Below are 26,172 nucleotides of genomic sequence, written 5' to 3' on the forward strand. Positions count from 1 at the left end.
ATAGCATTGGCGGCGGCTGGAGGAGGAGCGGCCGGAGAAGCGTGCAGCCCGTCCGCCAGCGCCCGGCAGCCAGGGCAGGTGGGAGCCCGCGCGGGAGCCGAGCCGACGCGAGCCGGAGCGGAGTCCGAGCGGAGCCCAAGCGGAGCCCGGGCGGAGCCCAGGAGCCTCGCTCGCGGGCGGCCCGTGGGCGGCAGCCGGGCGGGGCGGGCGCCGGCGGGGCGGCCCCCCAGTAAGATGTGCGCGGCGCCGCGGGGCGCCCCCCACTCGCAGCGGCGCTCGGGAGCCGGGCAGCTGGGCCAGGCGGCGCCTCGGGGGCTGCTGCGCGCCCGCGCCTAGAGCTGCCGCCCCAGGGAGCCCACCACGGCCGCGCCCCGGGCACGCTCGGCGGCGCCCAACGATGACCGCTCCCTGGCGGCGCTTCCGGAGTCTGGTTTGGGAATACTGGGCCGGGCTCCTCGTGTGCGCCTTCTGGATCCCGGACTCGCGCGGGATGCCCCACGTCATCCGGATCGGTAAGGGCTCCCCGGAGCCGGGGGTCTCTGTGCGCCCCGGGCGGGGGCGGGAATGCGGGGCCAATGAACGCGATCCCCAGAGATTTTCCTGATCTCTCCGGGCTGCCGGGGCCGGGTGACCACCGGGAGTTCGTCCCGGTGAGGACAAAGTTCCAAAGCCCAGGTCACGGGGCCTTACTTAGTGGGGAGGAGGCGGCCGGGCCGCGGCGGGCGAGGGGCCCTTGGCGCGCTCGAGAGAGGCCAGACCTGGCTGAGAGTAGCGAAGCGTTCCAGCTCCAACCCGAGTGGCGGGCGCATTTCCCGGCGACTGCCAGCATGACCGGCCGCAGACCGAGTTCTGGGACGCGGCTTCTCCGCGGAGCGGGAGCCCTGGGGAAGGCGCCAACTTCTCTCTCCTCCTGGCTCCCGGCAGGCCCCTCGCCCCCACCGGGAGCACGGCTCCAGCGGCCGCGGCGGGGACGCGGGCGACGGCTTCGCAGGACTGGGGCATTGGGTCTCCTCTCCCGGCGGCCGCCCACGGCCTCGGGGGGGCCCCATCCGGCCGGGCGGCTTAGGGCAGAAGAGGAGCAGCCCCCGCCCGCCGGTCGCTCCTGCGGTCGCCCGCGGCGGGGGCGGGGGAAGGGAGCGACGGAGCCTGCCCACCGCGGCCGGGAAGGCGGCGGGAGGGATGCGGACGGCTTTTTAAAGTTAGCCGAAATCCCTCCGCAGCTGGCGGCGGCTGGCGGGGCTGCGCGCGGCTTTCTGGGGCTTCCGCGTCTCCGCTCTCTTCTCGCACCCCGGGCTTTAACTTTGTTGTGGCCGCCCCAGGCGCCCTGTGGGCAGCGCTCTGGGCAGTGCGGGGGTTCTCCGGGTGTCAGGCCCGCGCCCGCCAGGGCTGGGCCCGGCCTGGCCACGCGGGAGCCTCGGCCACGCAGGGCCTGCGCCTGCCGCCAGGCCGGAGACCTGGGCCGCCTGGGTTCTTGAGGCACCACCACCAGCATCTGGCACCAGGCAGGCAGAGCTTCTGCTGAGCCAGGGCCACCTTCCTCCCTTGTGGCACTTCCCCGGGCGCGGGCGCGGGCGCGGACTGCTAGAGGCGTGATGGGGTGCAGGGAACCGAGGTTGGGCTTGGTTTCCGTACTTGAGGTTTTCCTAGGAGGTGGTCAGGCATCTGGGGGTGGGGGTCTGTCTTCGTGGCTCGCTCTTGGATCCCACAATCTCTTGAACTCAACATCCATCGGGATGCGGGTAGAGCGCAGTCCTAAGCGCTGCCCACGCTGGGGTCTTTCAATCCATTCCGGGACCCTAGCAGACTCAAACCCAACCCGGAGGCAGAGGAGTCCAGGCACGGGTCTCTGGGGACATCCTTCACGGTCAGGCTTAACCGTTTGCAGCCAGGGCTGCTCTTGGCAAGCCAAAAAACCAAATCAAACCAAAACAAAACAAAACACAAAACGTCTTCTATCTCAGCTCTTTTGCCTGCCCCAGCTCCCAGTTTGATCACCATTCCAGGGGCAGGCTGTCCTTAGTAGTGGGCCAGCACTTCCTTTATTCCATCCTTCCTTCCCTGTTTTTAGGGTGCCCTTGGGAGAAAGGAGGGGAGATCCAAAGGTGCTGTGTGTCCGTCCCACGCATTGCAGGTTCCTCTTGTCTGGTTCTTCCCTCTGCAGGGGGTGGGGGGGGGAGAGCTGGGTATGATCTAGCCCTGCCTCAGGGATGGAGGTCTTTGGGGGCCCAGGAAGTCAGGAGCAGATGAGGACAACCCAGAAGGATGAGCCAAAGAGGGGCAGGATGATGTATCCTAACCTGCCCCCTCTTACTGTGAAATTGACTTGCACTGGGGGCTCCTCACTGCTCTGAGGGGAAGCCCCAGCCTGCCTGCCCTTTTCTTGGGTTCAGTTTGTAATAATGCAATTAAGGATGGCAAAGTCCTCCTCTCTTCTAATCTTCTTCGTATTAAGCCCCAGGATTAATTAGCATGTCAGCCCAAGCCATTTATATCTGAGAGCCCTGCCCCATTTGATTCCCAGCCCCAGGACTGGGGTGCTGCGCGGATGCCAAATGTGACCGCCGGAGCTGTGCTAGCTTGGATGGAGGATGGGAAGGCTCTGAAGCCTCTGGGCTTCTCTGGAGCTTCCTGGGGAGCTGAACTTCCATCATCTGAGCCCAGGCTGGAGCCTTAGCTGGAGCCAGGGAACCACAGTGGACGCGGTGCACATGTGCGTACACACACACACACACACACACACAGTCCTATGCCGAAACCCAAACACACTGCCTCGGCTGGGTCTGATACTATCTCCCTTTTCTGATCCACCCATGGGAATCCAGGACTCTGGCTGGGGCTGCAGGAATTGAGGTCCTGGAAATTGGGCTCCGGTGCGTGCTGGGTGCTTCTGGTTCCCCACACCGGTGCCTGAGCCCGCTGTGCCTGGGGCCGAGTCCTCCAGCAGGCAGGCATCCCCAAGCACCAGCCTGGGAGAGGGTTTTCCTGCAGGTGTCTGAGGGGCTTTCTGGGCCGGTGAGCAGCATACCCGCCCCTCTCTTTGTGTCTTTTTTGGGGGCTGAAATTTCCTCTTAGACAAGGAGATAGATAGCTCAGCAGTGTGACAGAGTGTTCAAACAATCCATCTTGAATAGATGAATTGCATTGCTCTGTCTTTTTGTAATTGTGTCTATCAGAGGGAGAGGTCAAGGCATTGATTGCTTGGATGGTTTGCAAGTAACAAAGGAGAGCGAGGGAGAGAGCGAGGGAGAGAGAGTAATTGGATTGTAGTCTGCGGGAAAAAATGATCATTGATTATTTTATATGAATATGTGGAAGATGTATCTGTGTGTGATTATCAAGTGTTGCTCATTGAAGGTTTTCAAGGCATATTGTTTGGTGTTTTATTATTACTGTTATCGTTATTGTTGAGATGGATTCTGGCCTTAACTCATGGAAAGCAGTGTGATGCATGGGTTCTCTCAGTCAGATGGGCTTCACTGACCTCACGGGGGAATCTGAATTTCCTGGTTACGTGACCCAGAAGCTGAAGTGGAGGGGCCCTAGGCTGGGAGTTAGGAGGCCTGGGTTTTCTGCTCTGTCTTCTGCCCGTTTACTGAGCCATTTTGGTCAAATCACACTGTCCCCCCAACCTCGAGCCTCAGTTTCCCCATCTGTAACCCTTTGGGTTGGCTGTGACAGTGTGGGATCTTCTGTGGCTTTGAAGTACCTCTGAGTGGAGACTGGTGGGGACTGCCCTGTCCGTGACATTGTAGGTTTCATGGTTCCCTGAGGCGCTCTCATGTTATATGCATACTGTAGGATCGAGGGCCAGCTTGGAACTTGAAAAGGGAACCAGACAGTGGTAGCAGCAGCTGGGGAGCTCTAGTGGATGGTGATGATCTCTAGCCAGCCAGGGGGAGGTTCAGAGCCAAATGACTGCAGAGACATAAAGCAGGTGTATGTGGTGGGGGTGGGGGTGGCAGGGAAGGGCTGGTTCAGTCCGGGACTCTCTGAGTATCTATAGACGGAGCAGAACAGATGAGCCCTCGGGCCCCGAGCCTGGGCTGGGGGGCCCAGTGGGCACACGCAGCAGTCTGTCCCTGGGGAATGAGATCCCCTCCCCCAGAGGTCCCCCAGCCAGCCCCGTCCGTCCGCATCTCCTGCGATCAGTTCACCCAAATGGTCCTGAACATTCATCTCCTGAGTTTGGGAGCCTCGTGTAAAACAATGAGGAATTTCTTACCATGACTGGTGATGCGCTGAGACATTTCCGCCTTGTAGGAGCAGACAGGAGCTGAATGAAGATCAATAGGGTTTTCCCCCCTGGAAGTAAATAGTTTCAGACAAGACCTGGGAGTGGCCCAAGGGGCCTTGGAAGCATTAACTTAAGGAATTTCTGCCTCCACTTTCCAGCCCAGACGCTCCTGTCAACCCGGGCTTCCCTCCTCCTCAAAGCTGGAGTTTAATTTCTTCTTGATGCTTACCTTGCACTGCGCTGAACAGTCTTTAGACATCAGGATGATCTGGGGTTTTTAGAGGTGGCTTATGCAGGGTGAGCCAGGCATTGTGTCCTGACTGGGCTCTTCCAAGGTCACTTGCATCCCCCTGTTGCTGGCATGACAGCTGACTTCAGAAGTCCAGCCCGCTGTGCTATTTTGAAAGGGCTTTGAGGGGCAGCTCTTCATCTCCCACCCCTTCAGGAATGCAAGGCTGCTTAGCTGCTTTTAGGATCTTTTCTGGGGCCTGTGAGCCTACCTGAGTCCCCCGTGTTCCCACAGGCACTCTGTGTCCCTGCTTTAGGAAACAGAGCCCCCTCAGGGGTTGGGGGGGTGGAAGGAAGCAGAGATTCCTTCTAATGTCCCCCTGTGGACATTAGAACTCTCCCTCGTCTTGGGGGTGGGCTACAAGGCCATATACACGGGAAGTGGCAGAGGCTGCTTGGGGTGCCCTTTTAGGAGGAGACTTGGTTGTGCTCAGCAACTGGCTTTGTTTCTGATCTGCTGAGGCCACGCTTCCTCCATCCTGTTACAGACAGCTGCCCCTGCCCCCTGTGGCTTCAGCCCAAGCCCCACCTTGTTTGCCTCGGGCCCTCCCGAGGGACTGCTGAGAGGCGAGAGCCAGTGCTCCATTTGGCTGGGCAGCAACAGCAGCAGAGAGGAGCCTGGAGCTGTCCAGGCCCCGCCCAACAACAATGAGGACCGAAGTTCCAGGAGCAGGGTTTGTCCTCCTGATGCTGGGGTGATGGGGCTGGAGCTTTGGATGGATGGATGGGCCCTGGGGGCCCTGGTGCACACAGCGGTCCGGGCTCCTTCGCTGGAATTGCCCTTCTCCTAGGTGCCGATTCCCCAACAGCAGCACCAGGGGGCAGTGTGCCTGTGTTGAGGTATCCGTGTGTGTCTCCTGCCTGGGACCCCACCTGGGTCTGGAGCGACAGCAAATCACTGCACAACAACAGGGACAACACAAGGGCCGCAGTTTATGGAGCACTACCAGGTGCCAGGTACCGTGAGGTTCCAAACACTGACCAGTCCTGCGGGGGAATAGTAAGTGCTCAATAAAGGCAGCTGCTGAACGCCCCCCAATCTTATTTAGCCTTTGCCACCCTGCAGTCATTGTTTCCATTTTGCAGATGGGGAAACTCAGCTTGGCAAAGTCACTTACTTGCCCGAGATCACAGGGCCGGAGAGTGGTAGATGCAGGATGGGAACTCCCATCAGCCCGGCTCCAGGTCCTGTGTGGTTGACTGTGTGGTTGGAAGGTGTGACAGCACTGCCTTGCAGAGGCGTTGAGTGGAGCACCCCCAGCCCCATGGTTCTGGGCGCTGCGTGTGGCCTCGTAGGGCTGGGCTCTGTCTGGCCTGGTGTCAGAGAGGGCTGTGGAGGTTCTGCGGCGTTTAACCCTGGCAGTGCCAGTTTGCAGAGTCGCGCTGTCCTTGCTGATGGACCACGGGGCATGCTTCCTCCAGAGCAAAGGATGGGTGGTCTTTCCCACCCCTCCCACCAACACACATACTTACACGGACTCCATCCTCCCTTGTTTGGGCTTCTGGACTCTGCCCAACACTCCAATGCAAGCCTGAAAAAAAAGGATGGACTTTCCCTGGGGATGGCTCGTCCTCCCCCCACCCCATAGGAATCCCTCTGCTCTGGGGACTCCTGCCTCCATGTCCCTCTGGCAGCCACCAGGTGGTCCTCAAAGCCCTCGTCAGAGCCTTGAGGAAAGGGCCCCATCCCTGTCTCCCCCTCACCTCCATCCTCATCTGTCAGTGAGCTGGCAAGAGCAGGTGGTCGGTGAATTGCTCTTTGTTCTTCCTTTTCCCCCTCACCTCCGTTTTCCCTCCCCAATCCCATCCCCTTTCCCTTCCAACATGCTTTCCAGGCTAATGGGTTTTATGGTCATTTGATTTTTTTTTTTAAAGATTTTATTTATTTATTTGACAGAGACATAGCGAGAGCAGGAACACAAGCAGGGGGAGTGGGAGAGGGAGAAGCAGGCTTCCCGCTGAGCAGGGAGCCCGATGTGGGGCTCGATCCCAGGACCCTGGGATCATGACCTGAGCTGAAGGCAGACGCTTAACGACTGAGCCACCCAGGCGCCCTATGGTCATTTGATTTTTAAGCAAAAGTCACATTCCGAATTTGCAAAGGCAAATTCTTTTTTTTTTTTTTTCCAATATTTTATTAGAGAGAGACAGCGAGAGAAGGGAACACAAGCAGGGGGAATGGGAGAGGGAGAAGCAGGCTTCCCGCCGAGCAGGGAGCCCGATGTGGGGCTCGATCCCAGGACCCAGGGATCACGACCTGAGCCGAAGACAGCCGCCCAACTGACTGAGCCACCCAGGCGCCCCGAGCAAAGGCAAATTCAAATTGACCCTTCTTGTTCACCATGTTCCTTCTTCCGGGGGACGCAGGGAGACTGGCCTGATGGTGGCTGCCAGGGACAGAACTGTTGTGGGAACTGCACTGCTGAGAGCCCCTAGAGAGGTGACAGGTTTGGGACAGGCACAATTGGAGGGGTCATGTTATTTTCCAGGGCCTCAGTTTCCCCATCTGTAAAATGGGGATGACACCATCTGACTCACAGAGTCAGAGAGGTAGGGCGTCTTTGCAGAAAAGCTTAAATGCTGTCCAAAGATCAGCATTTCTCCTTGGTGGTGTTCGGGGAGTGTGACTCCAGCAGGGGGCCAGGACGAGGGGGAGGCGAGTGAGGCAGCTAGGGGGCAGGACTCTGATGACAAGGTCATCACTCTCCGTGGTGACCCTGTGCTGGTGCCTCTGACTGCGGGAGCGGGTGCTTGCTGACACGTTGCGTCCCGAAGGGCCTCGTGGGCCTGGACCAACCCCTGTGCTGCTCTCTTCTGCTTCTCTTTGTGCCCCAGAGACAAAATCCTACCTGAGTGGGAGTGGGGACACTGGGGTGAGGCCCAAGGGGTTGGGTTTGAGGACGACAGGTCATTCTGATTTTGCTTTTGTTAACCTTTGGCCCCGTTCTATAGCAGCTATGGCACAGAGCAGCTGGGCCCCAGCCTTTGCCTTGTTTTATTTCCTTTGGAGTTATGTACAGGGTCCCCCTGCCTCTGACTCCAAGCCTGGCACGCCCCTCTCCCCAAAGGTCCCTCTGCCACATTCTCCCCCTTGCTTCCTTGGACATCTCTGCCTTGTTTACCGGTGCTGACTGACCTTGGCCGGAGTTAGGCTTGTGGGTGTGTCTAGGGCTCTCTCCGGTGCATGCATGTCCTGCCTCCCCCGTTAGACAAGGAGCTGCCCCAGAGTGTAGAAGGGCGCCTCCCTCACCATCACTACCAGGCGGCAGAACGAGTTGTTTTGGAGTCAGATAATGTATTTTACTGGTTCTAAGATGGACTTCCTGCCTCTATCTTCCCACTTCTCTGAAATCAGTGTGTCTCACATGTCATAACTGGGGTTATCTACAGGATCTTTTTCTTTCTTGGCACCCCAAAACATCATGGCACATATGGGGTTTGGGAAAATGTGGTGGATCTGAGTTAGACTCTGAGTCTGCATGTCTGTGCCTTGTGACATTGGGCAAGTCACGTTACCCTGGAGCCTCCGTTTCCTCATCTACAAGGTAGAAATACTACTCTTAGGCAGATCCATATGCAGATGTTTTTGACCTGCAAAAATTTCATATGGCCGAACCTTGCAGTATCATCTTCACAGAGTTAGTGTGAGGATTAAAGAAGATAAAGCGTATAAAGCTCTTTGCATGGTGCCTGATGTTTAATAAATGTCAGGAGAGAAAGGATCCCCCAAGGGTGGGGGCCGTGTCTTTGCCATCAGTCTCCATGAGCTCTGAGGCTCTCTGCTGTTTATGTACCCTCTGCCTTGTGCCAACCCTTGTGCTCAGTACTCCATGCAGCTTAGTACATGGCATTTACCCATTGCCCGCACACCCATGTGCCCCATAGCGGAAATGGTAGGGTCTGGCTGCCTGTAACCGTTACCCACCAAGTTAGGGAGAGAGAGAGGTGCCCTTCAGGATGCTTCTGTGTGTTAGCTCCCAGACTCCTCCTGGCCTGCTATTTATCACATACCTGCAGCCCATGAGGGTGCTGGTTCTTCCCTATATTTGCAGTGTTACCATTGAAATGTATTTTGCCTGTGTTCAGAGCCAAGAAGACCCTGGTTGTGGGATGTTCTTTAGAAATTGATCCAGGGAGTCCTGATCCGTCCTTCTTGGATGTGGAGTTGAAGCTTGCTTCTTGGGCAGGCCCGTGCAGCCCAGAGAGGGTCTTTGGCTGGAGGCTGGGCTCCAGGGGATAGACACTCCTGGCTCTGCGGGGAGACATCAGGTAATGAGGCCAATGGAAAGAGCTGGGGAGGAGAGAGTCCCCATGGTGATCATACAGTTTGGAGATAATGAGATGGAGTGAGATCCGGCGTGAGTGGCAGCTTCGACTCCAAATCCTTTGGTGCCAAGCTGAATGGTAGTTAAGGAAGGCAGGAGAAAAAAGGGAGCAAGAAGGAGCTAAGATGCTAGTTTGTGTGAAGGGGGTTCCAATCCATAGGAGACAATTAAGTCTTGCGCTATTAAAGGGACCGATGCAGACAGGCTGCTGATGGAAGGGGGTTTATAGAGTTCTCAGAACAACTGCAGAGATGAGCTCTTTAAATATGGGAGCAAGGGAGACTTGTGCAAAGCCTTCCTGCATCTGCTTTGCAGAACTGAAATATGCTATTCCAAAAAGCCTGCCCAATTGGGTGGAAAAGCAGGAGCAGGGAGCCAAGGACTTCCCAGGGCTCCACGGCATCACATTTCTTGTCTGTGGTGGAGAATCACAGAATCTAGGCTGAAAAGGACCCCAGGGGTCATTCTAGGCCTCTGGTTCTCAAATATCAGCATGCATCAAAATCACCTGGAGTGCTCGTTAAAATCCAGATTGCTGGGCCCCACCTGCAGAGCTTCTGATTCAATAGGTCTGGGGGGAAGCCTGGAATTTTACGTTTTCAGTAGGGCCCCAGATAATGCTGATGCTGCTCATCTGGGGCCTACCCTGTGAGGACCACTGTTCTAAGTCACTGCAGGGCCCCCCCTTACAGATGGATCTCTGGTCTCTATTGAATACCACCTGAGACAGGAAGCTCACTACTTTGGACCCTGTTCTCTTCCTTACTGCAGATGTTTTGGCTGATTCCAATCTTTGTTGCAAGTTTTCCCCTAAAGTTTGTCTCCCCGCAGTTCTGGGAAAGGCCGCAGAACTTGGATGTTGAGAGTAGAGGTTCTGAGATCCACCTGTCTGAGTTTAAACCCTTTCCCCCCTCCAGGCTCTGACACTTTGGGTAAGTCACTTAACTTCTTGGCCTTAGCTTTCCTCACCTGTCAAATGGGGATAGCGATAGATTTGACCTCATGGGATCATTGTGAGAATGAATCTGCCTGGCACAAGAGAAGTTGTCCGTGCACTTTCACAGTCTATCATCGTGGATTAGTTAGCAGGTTCTGGAATCTGCGGGCCTGACTTTGAAGCCTGCCTCCAATCATTTCCCATCCGTGTGATCTTGGGCAAATTAATCTCTCATGGTAATAATAATAATGATAGTACCTGCCTCACAGGGTTGTTATAAGGATTAAGTAAGTTAATGTTTATAAAGTGTTTAGACCACAGCGGTGGTAAGCACTCAACAAATGGCGTCCATTACTCTTATGTTACAATCACCATGCCCACTGATTCTGGTCCGGATTTGCTCCCTGTCCCACCATGCAACCCTATGGAAATGCAAAGGCATTTCTCCAAATTAAATTTTTCCAAGCTAAAATGCTCAGTTCTAAAAAAAAAAAAAGATGCTCAGTTCTTCCCCCAGCAAAGATGCTCCGTTCTTCCTGCATGGTGTTGAGAGCTCTCCACAGCGCTGCTTGTGAGTTGCACCCAGTAAGCGCACTGCTTCCTCGGATCTCAGCTTCCACGTTTCCTTGTATAACCCAGACCACTATCTCTGCCTTCTCAGCAGCCGTCTGCTTTGCCGAGTTATGCTGAGCTGGTGGTCTCTTGAGATCACCTGGTCTTTTGCACAGGCGTCGCTGCTGATCTATAACTACTCTCATCTTCCCTTTGGCAGTTGATCTTTCGAGCCTAAAGGCGGGACCTGTCATTTATCCTCGGTAAATCCTGTATCTTTGAACCTTCAGGCGGTTATTCTCATTCAGTGTTTCTGGACCACCAAAGCCTGTTCCGGTCCCTCCATCCTCAGGAGGTAGATGTGAATTTCACCCTCTTCGTCCTCCCACTCCTGGGGTCTGTGGTGGAGAGGTTAAGTGGGTTGTGGGCCTACACTATGATGGGGGCTGGAAGCCTCTGTTCTGGATGGTGCAGCTTTTGTGGCTTCCCTTTCTGTGGTCTGGCATGCTTAGTGCCATGTGAGCCTGGGATGAACCCGCCTGCCCTCCCTTCTGCCATCAACACGTTAGGAAGGAAATGACCAGGGTCAGAGTCCGTTGGCTTAATTCAGTGATCTTGGGTCCACTGTCCTATACTTTAACCAGCTTCAAAACCCTGCTAGCTTCCTTTTTGCTTTCAGGCCCTTTTTGACCTGCCGACTTAGACTCTGTCCCTCCTTGCCTCGCACACACTCTCTGTTCCACTGTACCAAGCACCCAAGTCTGCAGGGGCCACTGTGCCTTCCTTTACACCCTGGATCTCTGCTCTTGCTGTTCTTCCCAGACAACTTCTAGTCATCCTTCAGGTTTCAGCCTTTCTTGATGCCTGCCCACTTTGATGGGCCCTCAAACCCCCCATACTTCCCTTGTCATAGCACTTACTGTACAAGCAGGGACCCCAGATGGCTTATTCACCACTTCATCCAGTGCCTCTAGCATAGCGCATGGCACGTAGTAAGGGACTAACAACTATTTGTTGAACAGATGAATGCACTGATGGATACAGTCATTTGAGGAGAAGTTCACCTACCTGCCCTGTAACTTAGCTCCACACCTTTTCCATCTGGTCAGCAGGATTTTGAGAAAGACATCGTTCGATTCTTCTACCAAGTCAAAGTTCTAGCGAAGTCTGTGGTGTTCTGACACCTTAATTCAGCACCTTCTATGCTAAGACTTTTTCCATGTAGCTAGCTTGGGCAAAACTGGAATATTTAGAGGAGTGGGTCCTTCTTTTCCTCAGGCCTAGATTGGTCTTTACATCCATTGTCTGGTTCGTATCATGATGATTCTTCTCTCGAGAGAGACGCGAGATGTCTACTTCAAGGAGAAACTGAAGAAGAGCTCCTGACCTCACCGGTCCCTCCTCCCCACCCCTCCCTCAGCATCTCTGCGGCTAACCTCTGGGAGCTGAACCAAGACCAGGGAACTTCTGCCATTTGTCCTTACCAGGCAGGTCACTCCGGACAACCGGCAGACAGGGCTGCTGCTGTGCCGCGTGCTCTGCGGCCGGGCCTCGGTCGGGCCTCCGCTTTCTGCCTTCACCGCATCACTTCCTTCTGTTAGGATGTGTAGACAACAGGTCTCCTTGCCAGCTTCGTGTAAAGCAGAGGTGTTGACAGTTGACCTGGAGGTTCAGGCTGTATTGTCCGCTTGGACCATTTAGCCCCGGGGTCACATGCATCATCTGGGTTCTTGGGAGTGTGAGTGTGTACACGTGTGTTTGTGTACTTTGAAGAAATGACCACTTGGAGGTTTGCTTCTCTAGCACACGCTTCCCACAGTGGGGCTCAACAGCCATTCTTTATCCCAAAGCCTGATGAGTGACTGTAGTGACTTTCCTTTGGGTCAGTGGGGAGCTGAAGACTTCGGTGGTGCTCCCAATTCCTGGCGGACTGGGCCGACGGGTCTACTGTATCTGTGTAGCCGAGAGTGAGGCCGGGCCAGGTTTGCAGTGGAGCCCTGGGCTTTCCCTCTTGCGCTCGACAGCACTGGACTCTCCCTTGAGGCCATGCCTCCGCCTTTCTTGCTTCCTTCCCCAAGGAAACAGATGACACATTATGAGCAGAAAGAGCCTGTTGCCTACATGGCCATTTTTCCTGCCCAGTTTAATGGAGGTGACAGCCGTCTATTTTACTTGTCTCGTAACATCGAATCAGTAAATAAAATATGGGTGAACTCTCAGGTTTAGCTGAATTATGGCTGGTCCATGGGGATGGAGGGCTCGGGGAGAGCTGAGCAGAGAGATTGAATCCATGGCTTGTTGCAAGAGAGACCGAGGCTTGTGTCCCCCTCTAGCTCCAGGAAATCTTTCAGTGCTGAAGAAGGCCAGGCAAGGTCATCCTGTTGACAGTCTCTGAGTTCATGGAAGAGCCAGAACACAAGGAGGGGCCCCCCAAATGTTGGACCTAGAGGAATACAGCACCTGTCTTTCCTCTTTCCTATCACAGATTGGGATATTGAGGACCAAAAGGGGGACATACTTTGTGCCACATCCCTTGGTGAGCCGTAGGAAAATCAGATGAAAACATGGGTCTCTGACCCCCCACTTTATTAAGGAAACTCCATCCTTGTTCCTATCTCTCTCTCTCTCTCTCTCACACACACACACACAGCACACACACTCACATACACTCACATACATTTGAAGCTTTAAATTTGCAGTCTTGAGGTAGACTAAATTTTTCCAGGGCTGAAAAACAGACCTTTAAAACATTTTTTCCACATTGAGGGAGAAATACTAAACCAGATTCATGTGTGTTTAGAAAGGCTCATAGATAATTGATATACCCTATGTAATTCCCCAAGAGGCCGGGAGATTAAGGTTCACCCCAACCTCTGTGTTCAGCACCACGGAGAGCAATCAGGCCCTGGGGTAGTGAGTGGGCGCCATCTGCCCGCTGGCTCTTCCAGCAGGGGTGATGTGGTTGTCGTAAGGTCTTGCTCAACAGGCGTTCTTTCTCCGAATGCTATTCCTCTAGGACTCTGGGGTTCGTAAACTGGACTGAGGTGTTTAGCAGGCATACAGTAGGCTAGTAAGAATGATTACTTGTGGTCATTCAAATCAAGTAATTCACAGTAAAAGAAAATGAAGAGAACAGATAGAATTTTCTCTACCCCCCCCCCCACCAAACACACACGTAAATTGTTCCTAAGCCTTTGGTGCTTTGTACAGCTCGTCTGCTAGGGACCAGTAGCAGATGACAAAACGAGTGAACATTCTATTGTCAAAGATCACACCTGATACCAAGCGTCTTTGCTCAGCTTGTCAGCATCATCTTTCACATCGCATTTGGTAAGTAGGCTTGTGTTATGTATTTTTATCCTGCTAAATGTGATTTCTTAAAAGTATTTTGTGTGTTATTATTTCCTGAATTGTGGAACCCTACATACCTATAATAGAGCCATATTTTCTGCCAGTAAATAAAATTACTCCTCGTTCAGGTGATGGGAATTAAATGTGTCACAGCTTCATGGTTTTCCCCAAAGAACCCCAGGAGTACCAGGTGCTCCACCACCTGGTTGTGTCTGAGAAACCTTGCGATGGGGCTGGGTATCCACAAAGGTCTCTCCTAGACAGGAAAGGCACTCTGTGAGTGGCCTCAGCATGCCTCAAAGAAAGGGGGACCTTTTGTCTGTCACTGCGGTGCTGGGAGCTGGCTGGAACACCTGGCCTAGAAGCCCAAGGGCATAGGAGTCCGAGAGTATCTGAATGACAGAGTCAGAGGAATTGGCATGTGCCTTGGAACAAGGAGTGATGTTTAAGTCATCGGGCTCCGAGAAGGCAAGATGGCACCTTTCAGTCACACAGCAGATTGATGTGGATCGGGCAGAGGGAACGTGGACTCTGGTGCCTGCAGAGCAGAGCTACTTCAGGGCCCTGGCTTGAGAGATCTCAGTGAGAGGGGATGGGTTTTGGTTTTTTTTTCTCCTCCTGCTCGGATTCACAGAATCAGAAAAATCTGCTTTGGAAATGTGGCTATTTTTATGCTGTTTATAATTTAGTGTTTATTTCCTGCTGTTTTCACATGGACTCTGGGCTGACTCACTGATTCACCAAATATTTATGGAGTGCCCACTCCGTGGGTTGTGGAGTGCACCAGGAAGGGGGTTGTGGAGGATCTGGGGGCACAGAGCAGCCTCCCAGGACCTGGTGGTAACTCGGTGGCCTCCTGCTAGGTCCATGTAGGTGACCTTCAGTGATGGGCCTGGTTCCTTGAACATGCAGATACATGCAGTGCAGACCAGAGCCCCACACTGGGATCTTCCTCATTCTCCTGGGTGCTCTAAGGAGGAGCACTAAGGCTCAGAGAGGGGAAGGAACAAGGTAAAAGTCACACAGCAGAGGCAGCTGGGAAGCCACATCTGTTCCCTTGCACCTTTCACGCCCGTGCTCCTGCTTGCCTTGCTCCTTCTAAAATGTACCATCCCTTCCATTGTTCTGAGGATTCCTTCACTCCTGAGCTGTCACACCCCATCCTCGGGCCCGCCCCCACCCAAGGCTCATTTTGGCCAGTTCCCTGTCTCTTGTCAGAATGAAACCTTCAACTTTTCTAGATGGGGCAGGTGTGTGTGTAAGTAGGGAGGAAAGGTAAGGATAGAGGTTAGCATCCCATTTTTGTCTCAAAAGAAAAGGTTCTGTCTCCTTTGGTGGGAAAGCTTTTCTTTCTGGCTGATTCACATTCTTCCTGCTGCAATGTAAATCCGTCTCACCCATGACATGACATGGCCATTTGTGGAGTTTGGGAAGGAACATCTCGATTGGGAGCCAGTAGCTTCGGGTACTTTTTTTTTTCTAGGGCTGAAGCAAAGAAGCTCTCAAACAATTAAGCTGAAATGGCTACACTTGCCCTCACATGGGCTTGGGCAGATTTATAATATTTTCCTTTTTAAAAAATGGGGATTTTTTTCATGGAGACAGTGATTTATGGAATAATCAATTTCTTTATCTACCTAACACATTGGAGTGATCCGTCAGCACAGGCATCCATCTCCCCCAGAGGCTGGAGAGGGCCGGCAGACTTTGAGCCTGACTCACCCGGCAGAAGGTGGTTTTTCTGTGTGCTACTTTGATCCCAGAGTCTGGATCTGAGGCCTGCAGTAAGGAAGGTCTGGGGCTCCTGCAGCCACTCTTTGAGCACAGATGCTGGTGCTTTCTCCTCCTTCGTGTCAGCCCCACCTGGAGAGGAGTAAGGTCCAGCACTCGCCAGCCCTGTAGTACAGGTACGGAGACTGAGAGGAAGGTCAGAACCCAAAGCTTGGAGATGTGAAGGCAAGGGTTGTCATCTGTTAATCTCTGAAGGCTGTTGTGTAGGAGGGTGAGCAAACCTGGTCTTAGAAGTGCCAGCAGAGAGAATTGGAGCCAGTGAGAGGATGGCCCAAGAAGGCAGAATTTGGTTCAACACCAGCCATCTCATAGTCAGGGCTATTTGAAGATTAAGTAAGATACCTCAGGGGTAGTGAGCTTCCTGTTAGGAGAGGTAATCAAGAACAGATTGGCCAGGGATGTTACTGAGGGGCTCTGGGTTCCTTTCACTATAAATTCTAGGCATCCCCAGCTGTGCAGCTAGAGAGGCTATAAAAACCCAGGCTTTCTAAGTTGCCTGAAAGGAACATGCCTGCTCTGTTGAAACAGACTCCACCAACTCACAAACTCTGAGCTCAGAGTGGTGGTTGTGAGGCGTCGTCTTAAGGTCAGACTCTTTTTGTTCTGTCTCCTGCAGCAGTTCGTCCCTTGGCAGTGCCCAGGGGTCAGGAAGGAGACTAGTGGCTGCAGCCAGCCCCAGGAAGGACCTGTCAACGTTTTTGAGCAGTATAACACCAAATACACTGGCACGCCTCATGCCATCTCATTTGCCCGTCTCTCTGCTGTAGGTGTGATTACCTTCTTTTGCAGAGGTAGGAACCGATGTCTATAGGAGATGGATGGTCCAAAGTCGTACAGCTGGCCAGGGGCGGGGCTCTGTCCCATTCACACAAGCACACGAGCTGCTGTTCCTCAGCGAGCCTTTACTGAGCACATACTACATGCCAGCCCTGGGCCAGGTGCTGGGACCCTCAAGATGAGCAAGACAGACGTGGTCCTTGTCCTCATGGAGCTTGCAATCTGGCAGGAAAGACAGACATCAGAGAGTCACTACGGGTTCAAGGCCTGTTACAGAAGGGATGAGCAGTCTGCTCAGGGGAACATCAGGAAAGGCTTTCTGGAAGAAGTGACGTTTGGGCTGAGACCTGAGGGAGGAGGAAGGCACAGTGATATCAGGATGATGGGGAGGAGTGAGGGATGTGTTCTAGGTAGAGGCGATAACATGTGTAGATGCCCAAGGACAGACAGTTGTGTTAAGTTGAACTGTAGGAAACTATCAGCTTTGTAGGTCAAACGTGGCCAAGTACCAGCAATTTCATGTGTTTCAGACTTGCATTTAAAAAACTCAAGGAAGTCCGTGGGGTGCCTGGGTGGCTCAGTTGGTTAAGCGACTGCCTTCAGCTCAGGTCATGATCCCAGGGTCCTGGGATCGAGCCCCACATCGGGCTCCCTGCTTGGCGGGAAGCCTGCTTCTCCCTCTCCCACTCCCCCTGCTTGTGTTCCCTCTCTCGCTGTGTCTCTGTCAAATAAATAAAATCTTTAAAAATAAATAAATAAAAATAAAAAACTCAGGGAAGTCCAGTGTGAATAGAGTAAAGGGAGGGGGATGTGGAAAAATAAGGCCTGAGTAGAGGGCTTCATATAAAGCTCTGTAAGCCTTGTGAGGAGGCTGGACTTTATCCTAAGGGCATTGGGCAGCCATTGAGGACTGTAGGAAGGGAGCAACATAGCCAGATTTGTGCCTTTGAAAAGTCATCCTGGTGGCTGTGTGGTGTGATTACATGGGGGTGAAAGTGGAAACTGGGGGGCCATCAGGAAGCTCTTTAAGTAGTCCAGGTGAGAAAGGACAGGGAGATGTGTGGGGGCAGATGGAGGGTTGGTTAAGAGACCAGGTGTCCTCAATCCTGGTCCAGGGCTCTCCCGAGAAGCCACTGTTCCCTTGGCCCCAGGCCTGAGCACTGGAAGCCAGGCCATGGTACATGATTGGACCCTCCCCAGAGCCATGCACCTGTTTTCTGAGCCCTCTGTCGTTGGATGCCACATCCAGTTGTCTGACAGCTCAGCTGGGCCTCCGCCCCATTGCATGGTTCCCTGGTTTGACCAGAAAACCCTCAGCGTGTTCCGTGTCGTGGTGTGCAAGGTGATGAGCACTCTGTGGGTGGTGGGTTGCTCACAGTCTCCTCCAGCAGGCGGATGGGGCTTGGAAGTCTGGTCACCTGGCCAGGCCTTCTGCAAGTCTTGGTCTTTGTGACAGCCCGGCCGGGAGGCTTGAGAAGGGGACTCTGTCTCCACTTTCCTCTTTGAAATCTCTAAGGGGCCAGGAGCTTCTCCGTGGCTGAGCTGAAACCTTTCTCCCATTGAGGATGGAACCCTCCTTCTCCTTGGCAGAAGGTGGGGGGAGGGAGACCTCAACTTGCAGGACAGATGCCTGGGTCAGTGCCACTGAGGACTGCTGCATCAGGGGCGGGAGGGACAGGCGCACGGATCTGGCCGGGCTGTGCTTGCCTTATGCTTTCCATCTCCAGCCCCCCCCGTGCTAACACAATGTTGCTGTGCTCTTAGACATAACACGAGTGATCTGTTAAAGGCTCACGATGTACCAGACACTGTGCTAAGCATCTTCCCAACATTCATTCACTTAACACAGCAGATCTAAGAGGTAGGGACTTTATCCCCACTTTAGAGATGAGGAAACAGAGCCTGGCAGAGTGCACACAGAGAAAGCATTCAGAAATATTCCTTGATACCATTATTGTCATCCATCATCATGGCTGCTATTATTTTAAATAACGGCTACCAAGACCTGTCACAGTTCCTGGCATAAAGTGGGTGCTCAGGGAATATTTGTTGAATCTGCTTACACAGATTTGGGCAGAAAATGGGGTGAGTGGCCTGGGTCAGGAAAAGGGAAAAGCTTGGGAAAGGTGTCTTCCCAGCTTCCTGGATCCCCAAGGATCTCTTGCTCCCATTCCTGCCCCCCCCCACCCGGCCAGGCCTTTCTTAGCCTGGTCCCTCCAGTGTCTCTTGCTCCTCACCTGTCCCCATTCTTCAAGCGAGGGCACCTGGATTCCGTTTCTTGGCAGCTGCAAGAAATGCAGGGACAGCCCCCAGTGCCCCTCTCTTGGGGTAGTGGGTGGGTTGGAAGACCCCCATCCTTCAGGACTTCACCGTTCAGTGGGCTCTGCCCAGTCCTCCACTACTGGCAGATGCTGCCCTCAGCCAGTCCAGCCAGGACTCTACATAAACTCTTCACACCCAGAACCATTGTCAGCTCAAGGCAGGTGGGGCTGTTTCTGACTTCTTGCGTCTGCGTTCTGTGCTTCCCACATGAATGCCCTCCTCCCTGGCCTCCTGCTGAATTTCTTCTTTCTCATACTTCCTATTCTGTCATTGGCTCACCTCCTCCGGGAAGCCTCCTCTGATGCACCCGGGCAGTGGCACGACCTTCCCTGAGCCTCCCAGAGTGTTGCTCCAGCCCCCTTTTTATAGCACTCCTCATGGGTGCAGAGATGATCTCTTTCCCCTTGACCCCCTGGTCACCCCAGAGCTCAAGTGGAAGCTTGTGGACCTCTTGTGTTTGCTTCTGACTGTGGTTTTTTTTGTTGTTTTTTGTTTTTTTTAATCTTGTTGATGGTTTGCTCTCTTGAAGGCAAACTTCTTAGCCTCGAATTTAAGGAATTCCCCTCCTGAACTCCTTTTCTAGGTTCTGCTCTCTCCCACCCCCACTCCCATCAATTTAATTTTAACTTGAATTAGTTTTTTAAGTTGAGTTAGCCAACATTCCAAAATTGGGATGTTTTATATAAAATTTTGGGTTTCTGGCTTCCTTTCCTCCATTTGCACATGCCATAGCCCCCACCTATCCTTACAGTGCATCCCCTGAGACTGGCCATTCACAGTCATGCACGAGCCCTGCTTGCAGTGGCGTTGAGAGGGAAAGGTGAAACATTTTGTGCAGCTGTGTTTTTATTATCGGGAGCGAAGAAGAGGCAGAGCAAGAGGGCCGTTTATTTCAAATGCCTGTGTCTCGCCCCATCCTGCTTCCCCGTGGGGTTCCTTTTGGCTCCCGCAAGGCACGGGGTCCCTGACCGCCACGTGGATCAGGAGCTTCTCAAAGGCAAGGACCTTATCTCGTTCCTCTTTATCATGATATTAAGAGCTAATGTTCACTGAGCCCCCCCCCCCCCCATCTCATTTAACCCTTACAACATCCCTAAGGTCGGTGCAGTTATTTTGTCTTTCCAGAGGCGGGATCTGAGCCTGAGCATGGGGAAGGACCTGTTTGGGAAGGGGTGGTTGACAGATTTTTATGCCGGTCTGCCTGGCTCCAACTTGATGTCCCTGCGTATTCCCAGCAGCTGCACCAAGCAAAGCCCACAGTAGACAGTTAAGTGCCAGACAGATCACACCGAATCCCCGAGTCACGGATGGGCTGGAGGCTGGGATGGGGCCTCCCAGCAGTGGACGGTGGTGAGTGGCATGTTTAGGATGTTCCCGGCTCTTCTTCCTCGGGCGTCTGGATGGCTGTGAGTGGTGCTGTGTATCTCGATGGCAGCATTACCCAGAGTTAAGTGAACACGTTCCAGGCCGAAAATCTGCTGGGAGTCCCTTCTCATTACTGTGCCTTTGAGGCACCAGGATGTGGTGGGGGCATCAGAGCGCTGTGGGAGCATTTTAACAACCACTGTCCTTGCCTCCGCCCTGTCCCATTTTGCCGACACACCCCCAGCCACTAATCAGGCATGGATAATAGGCCACACAGACACATGCCCTTTCCCACCCGCCTCCGGGCTCTGAGCGGGCATGCAAAGTAGGAGGCCCTGCCCAGCCTCCACTTCTGCTTGGCCAGGGTCGGGGAGAGCGGAGAGAGGCTGTGCCTGCAGCCTGGCAGGGGCATCTACAGTGATAGGGTGGGCTGTCTGGTGTCAAGGGTTGGGAGGTGGCTGCAGAGGGAAGCTTTAGCAAGGCATGAAGGGCCAGCTCTGCCTAGGATCGTGTCTGTGAATCCCGCCTTGCCCAGACACATCCAGCTTGAGATTCTAGACATCTGGCCTTTCTGGGTCTGACAGCAGGTTCCTTCCTAGGGAGAATAGCTGTGGCTGATGGTGTTGGATATCGTGGCAGGGACGAGGCGTGGCTGCCTTACTCTCCCTGGCGCATAGTCTCCTGGGTACACAGTTCAGGGCCGCTGCCCGGGGGCTGAGCTCAGCCCCGCACCATTGTGGGACCTGAAGGTCTCTGCTTCTGGAAATTGCGGTGACCCTCAAGGTCAGATTGTGGAAGTCTGTTTGAGTAGCCTTCATTCTTCCCAGCGCTGAGGAGGTCATGCGGGGTTGTCAGCCCCAGCCACACGTCAGCAGATTCCGTGTCTCCACCTCCTGGGGGCTTAGACCTGCAAGAGAGTGAGAAAACCTTGGAACATTCTACCTCCCTCAGGCTCAGTGCTTCCTGTGCCAGCTGGAAGTGACTTTGCAACACTGTTAAAAGGTGAGGCACAGCCCCCTTGCTGGGGCGGATGCCAGCCCCTCGGGGGGCTTGAGGAGAGTCCGAGCAGGGGCCTCCCAGAGGCCCCCAGCCTCCTTGTGCTTTAGCACACGCTCTCCAGGGAGATAGGCTTCCTTGCTCTCGGGGTGGACAGCACTGCCTCTCTCATCGCCCCATCTCTGCAGACAGGTTCACACTTAAAGAAACAAAAAAAGAACTAATAGACCAAGACCAGGAAAAAACGACCACCAAGGCTTATTGGGCACTTATGGTGCCGGGTAATATAGAGCAATTCTGGGTGCTCATTCTTTAGTTCTCTTCATGACCCTGTGAGATGGTCCAGGTATCCCCATGTTGCAGGTGAAGAGCTTGTGGCTCAGGGAGATGAAAGGACTGGCCCGTAGGACTCAGCCGGTAGGTGGCAGAGCCTGGGTGCGCCATGGAGGTCAGCCTCACAGCCCTGGCCCTTAGCTATTCACACTAGGACGTGGCTACCTCCTTAGAGAACACACAGAGTACTGTGGAGTATGGATTTTTCCAGATTCCTGAACCTAGAGTCCTGATAAAATCCGGGCAGGAGCTTCCTGGGCTTCAGGATCCCTTGATGCTAAGACAGGAACAGGATGTTTAGACTCTATTTTGAGCCCACTGTTTTCATCCCTGAATGAACCAATGTGGATGAATTCTGAGCAAGAGACAAAGAGTGAGTCAGGAAGAGGAAGCCTGTGATTGAGACAGAGACACTCAGAATGGAGGAGACAGGGAGAGACAAAGAGATGGGAGAGAGACAGAGAGGGGAAAGGGAGAGTAAGCATGTTTGGTACCGAGATGAACAAGCTCGCAGACTCCCGGTGGGGTCAGAACGACCTCACAATCAAAATGGCAGGTTCTGATGTCTAGACGCCCCCTGGGGATTGCTTCTCTCTGGTGCCCCACCAGTAACTCAGGCCTCCCTGAGTTCCCATCTGCTCAGCAGAGGCCACTCGGTGTGGTTTACCGTCTGTTGGTGGATGGGCGCCATATGTAAAAGACTTCAGGTTGTACCAGCCTGGCAGGGTGGGGTTCACTGAGTTACTGGATGGCATTATCTTGGAGGAACCAGATCATCTAAATGGGATCCATGTGAAGAGATGTCTGAGAATCGGCCAGAAAAGGAACTCGTATGGCTGGAATATACCCATCCCGGTTGGTTCTCCGAAGCCGGCCTATAGTTCATCTTGCTTGCCTGGCTTCTTCCTCCCTTTCTCCCTACCCACGTCTTTCCTTCCTTCATTCAGTAAGTGATGATTGAGCACCTACTATGCGCCAGGTGCACTAGGTTCTGGGTCTAGAGGGACGAGATTCCCTTCTTCATGGGATCTTGTCTAGTCTGGGATGGGACAAACAGTAAGCAAGCAAACAAGCAAGTAAGTGCACACTTAGGGATTAGAGCAAATACTCTGCAGGCACATACTTGAGCGACAACTCTATGCTTTTGGGAGCAGGGAGGGCCTCCCCGAGGAGGTCACATTCAGGCGGAGGCCTGCAGAATGAGAGGAAAGACCATGTGAAAGATGTAGGGGAGCGTTCCAGGCAAAGGGAACAGCATAGGTGAGGGCCTTGGGAGCGGGAAAGAGTGTGGCCGAAGAACAGAGAGAAGGCCCATGTGGTGAACAAGGGGGTGGGCCTAACATGAAGCCAGGAGGTGGTTTCCAAGGTCCTGTGCCCAAGAACCAAGATGGCACAGATTCTGGGCCAAGGTACAGACCAGCCTCATACTTTAGACCGTTGGTTCCTCTGGCCGGCTTAGGCTTTGGGGCTCAGCCTCGTTCTGTTCTTTGGTACATTCTTCCGTGGAGCTGCTCTCGGCGAGTGACCCTTCTTCCCAGCGCAGGGGCTCACTCAGGTGTGTCCCAAGCATACACTTGCTTGGTAGAGCAGTGGGGTGGGGGGGCCACAGCACTAGCCCACGGAGGACCGGGCTTTCTGCAGGGGAGGGGCATCGCTTCCAGGGAGATTGATGTCTTCTGCCAAATCCCCAGCCTCCAGGTAAGTGGACTTCCGGTGGAGGTCTCCAGGGGCTTCATCACTCTGGGGGCAGGTGGGAGCTAAACAGCTCTGATGGGCTCTGATTGGCTCCTTCCATGCAGTGTGTGCCACAGTGTGTACACCTACGTATGGCCCACGTCTCGGGGGGAAGAGTACACACGCTATTCGAGGCATCTGGAATTTTGAGGATGGGACACCAGGCCATCTGGTTCAATCCCCTGATAAATGATTCAACACATATTAGTGTCTGGGTCCAGGCTGGGCGCTTTGGGGAACCCTCAGAAGAGAGTCCGTCATTTAAGGTAGCAGAATTCTCTCCGGTTTGCCAAGCGCATGTGCATCTTTGTCCCCTTCAGTGTTCCCACTGGTGAGCTCGGCAGGCGGGGGAGGATGGAGGCTCCTCAGTCTGCACTGAAGAGACTGATGTTCCGTGAGACCAGCTCACTAGTTCAAAGTCACACGAGTAGGATCAAGAAAACCCTGGTTTAGGCCCGAATGTGAACCACTCCTTCACCATTTAGGGGCTCTGCGGCCTTGGGAGCACAAGGCTGGCCTCATTTTTCCTCATCTATAAATGCAGGAGACGTGCTAAGCGTCAAAGCACTTAGTTGGGGCTCTGGTGAAGAGTTGGTGCTTAGGAAATGTGCAGCTCCATTTCCCTCTGGCCTTGTGACCCGGCTCTGAGCCTGGGCCTCTCCTAGCCCAACCCTTCTTCCCTGCCTCAAGGGTTTCAGGTTCATTGTTGTGACCTTGCACAGAAATGTCTTGATATTTGCTGCCAGGTAGACAAAACATCTGGAAGATCGGCCCCTCTTTGTTCTCTCCATCCCAGTGTTTTGGTGTCATGAAGATAAAGCCACGGGGACAGAACTGCCAGGGTCTGGTTCCCAGAAGCCCATAAAACATAGGCAATTCTGCCTGGCGCCTCTCTCCCTGCAATCCAGTAAAGTGCTCCTTGCATCCAACACGTGGTTATTTTTTACAAAATCGCTGAACTAGCCATGTTAGCTGTATTGATCAATAAATTACTTTGATGAAAACTCAGTAGGCAGTGTCCCCTTGGCACTCATTCCCACACAAAGACAGGGCTCTACACTTTTCACTTCTCAGAAACCTTGGTGCCGTTTCCTGTCCCATTTTTCTTCTCTGCGTACGGCTCCCCGGGCCACTGCCCGAGCCAGGACCCACCCGGACAGGATGGGGAGCTTTCTGGGACTACTGGCAGGGCTTCTGGTCCATGGCATAGAGGTTCCGTAGCAGGAAAGTTAGTTGCTGCCTCCACCTAAGCCTCCAAGAACAGACTTGCTTTTCCAGGGCAAATTGTACCCACAGCCACCTGCTGCTGGGTGTCCTCCTATCTGTGAGAGACTCCTCATTAGCAGCCCTGCTGGGGAATGACAGCCAGTTACAGCATCAGCCTCCTTGCTTGGAAGAACCAGGAAGCCAGAGCAGACCCATGGTCTTTCCTTCAGTTCACTCATTCATCCATTCATGTGACATTTTTTTTGAGCCCCTGCTCTGTGCTGGGAACTTTCTGTGTGTCATCTTACTGAATCCTTACCAAAAGGCAGGTTTTGGAAATTGACCTTTCACCCCCCTCCTTTAGGCATAACAGTACCTTTATTGCATGCTTAGGGAAGGCGGGTGCTGGGCTAAGTGTGCCTACCTTGGGTGAAGCAGCAGGGCCGGCTAATTATGAGTCCAGACATGGGGCTTCGCTGCCTGGGTTCAAATCCTGGCTCTTGACCTTGGGCAAGTTCTGAACTTCTCCGTGCTTCAGTTTTTCCATCTGTAAAAGGAGGGTGAAGAAGTATTTGCCTCCTAGGGTTGTAGAACAGATTGAGTTACTGTGGGTAAGCACCCCGTGTCTGGAACTTTCGAGCACCATGTAAGTGTTGGCTGCTCTCAGCTGGTGAGGATTCAGTGAGCTAATATGGCTAAAGTGCTTATAATGGTGTCTGCCACACAGGGCTTGAAGCATGTAAGCTAATGTCATTGTCTCTCCCGATCGACACAACAATGCTGAGGCAGGAACATTTAGCCTCCCCATGTTACAGATGAGAAAACTGAGGCCAGGTAGATCACCCAGGATTTCGGAGCAGAAATCTGGCCATGGCTGGTCTGACCGCAGCCTTGGGCATTTTTCTGTGGTGCTGGAGTGCGTGGCGCAATCGCGTGCTGTTGTGGGGTTGAAAGGTCCCTGGAGATGCTTGGGCCAGCAGAGTACACGTGGTACAGAGGGGGGTCTGCTGCCCAGAGGGGTAAAGTGACTTGCCTGAGAGCACACAGTTGGGTGGGTGACTGCTGGGTGCTTCCTGTGTGCATTGTAGGCAGGGATCGTGTGTCCAGACGTGGGCCAGGCTGTCGTGGCCACGCATGCCCCCTTCTCTCCAGGAACATCTTGAGAGCTCCCAGCATAGCTGCTAAGCGGGTAGGTTATTGAGTCAGACTTGTTGGCCTGGATTAGCCACTTCCCAGCAGTCATGTTTTCTGTACCTCATTTCCCTCGCTTATAGAAAGGACCGGGTGGGAGAAGATGCCTGGTGCGTAGCAAGCACTCAGTAGATGTTATCTCATATTTATCCATCTCCAGAATAAACACTGACATAACAAGAATAAACGTCCCTTTGTACAGCTCTAAACATTTATAGCTCCTTCTGACCCTCAGACAGCTCTGGAAGACAGAACGGGTAGTGTTGGGTCCTTGCTAATTTGTAGCTGAGCAAAGAGAGGTCCAGCTTAGGGGACAGGTCTGGGTCACACAGCTGGTGGGTGAGGGAGGCCAGACTCAAAGGATCCGCAGGCCTGCAGAGAAGCCTTCCGCCCTGTGCTGCAGCTGCCCTCTTTATGGAGCAGGGGACCCAGCCACCCCCGATGGAAGCTGGTATACAGCAGAGCTGGCCTCCCAGGCCACTTCTCCCCCTTCCCCAGTATGGGTGCGCTCTCTGCAAGCACAGCGCTGCCCTGTCACCGGGGGTGGCCCCGCTCTTGCTTCCTCTTCTTCATTATGGGGACATTGGCTAACCCCTCCAGGCTCTGTCTCCTGCTCCCCGTCCCTTGCCCTCACCCATCCGCATCCTGGGTACTGTGGCTGCAGGCCAGGGGACATTTTTCCCAATTACTGCTTTCACCCAAGTTCCTGATTCAGCCTGGCCCGGCCCAGCCCCATTTGCATACGATTAGCTATGATGCCATGCATTATG

General features: G+C 53.7%; 1 protein-coding gene across 1 annotated transcript in view; it reads left to right on the forward strand.

Annotated features, from left to right (window-relative positions):
- Positions 1-397: 397 nt before the first annotated feature.
- Positions 398-26,172, forward strand: part of LOC123323716 (glutamate receptor ionotropic, kainate 3-like) — a gene marked incomplete at its 3' end in the record, with an annotated part of 151,267 nt that continues 125,492 nt past the window's right edge. Inside the window, exon 1 of the mRNA XM_044912186.1 lies at positions 398-512. Within this exon, the coding sequence (XP_044768121.1) occupies positions 398-512 (115 nt within the window). The remainder of the gene's footprint in view (positions 513-26,172) is intronic.

This window comes from Neomonachus schauinslandi, unplaced genomic scaffold (assembly GCF_002201575.2).
Source record: "Neomonachus schauinslandi unplaced genomic scaffold, ASM220157v2 HiC_scaffold_313, whole genome shotgun sequence".
NCBI classification, from domain to species: domain Eukaryota; kingdom Metazoa; phylum Chordata; class Mammalia; order Carnivora; family Phocidae; genus Neomonachus; species Neomonachus schauinslandi.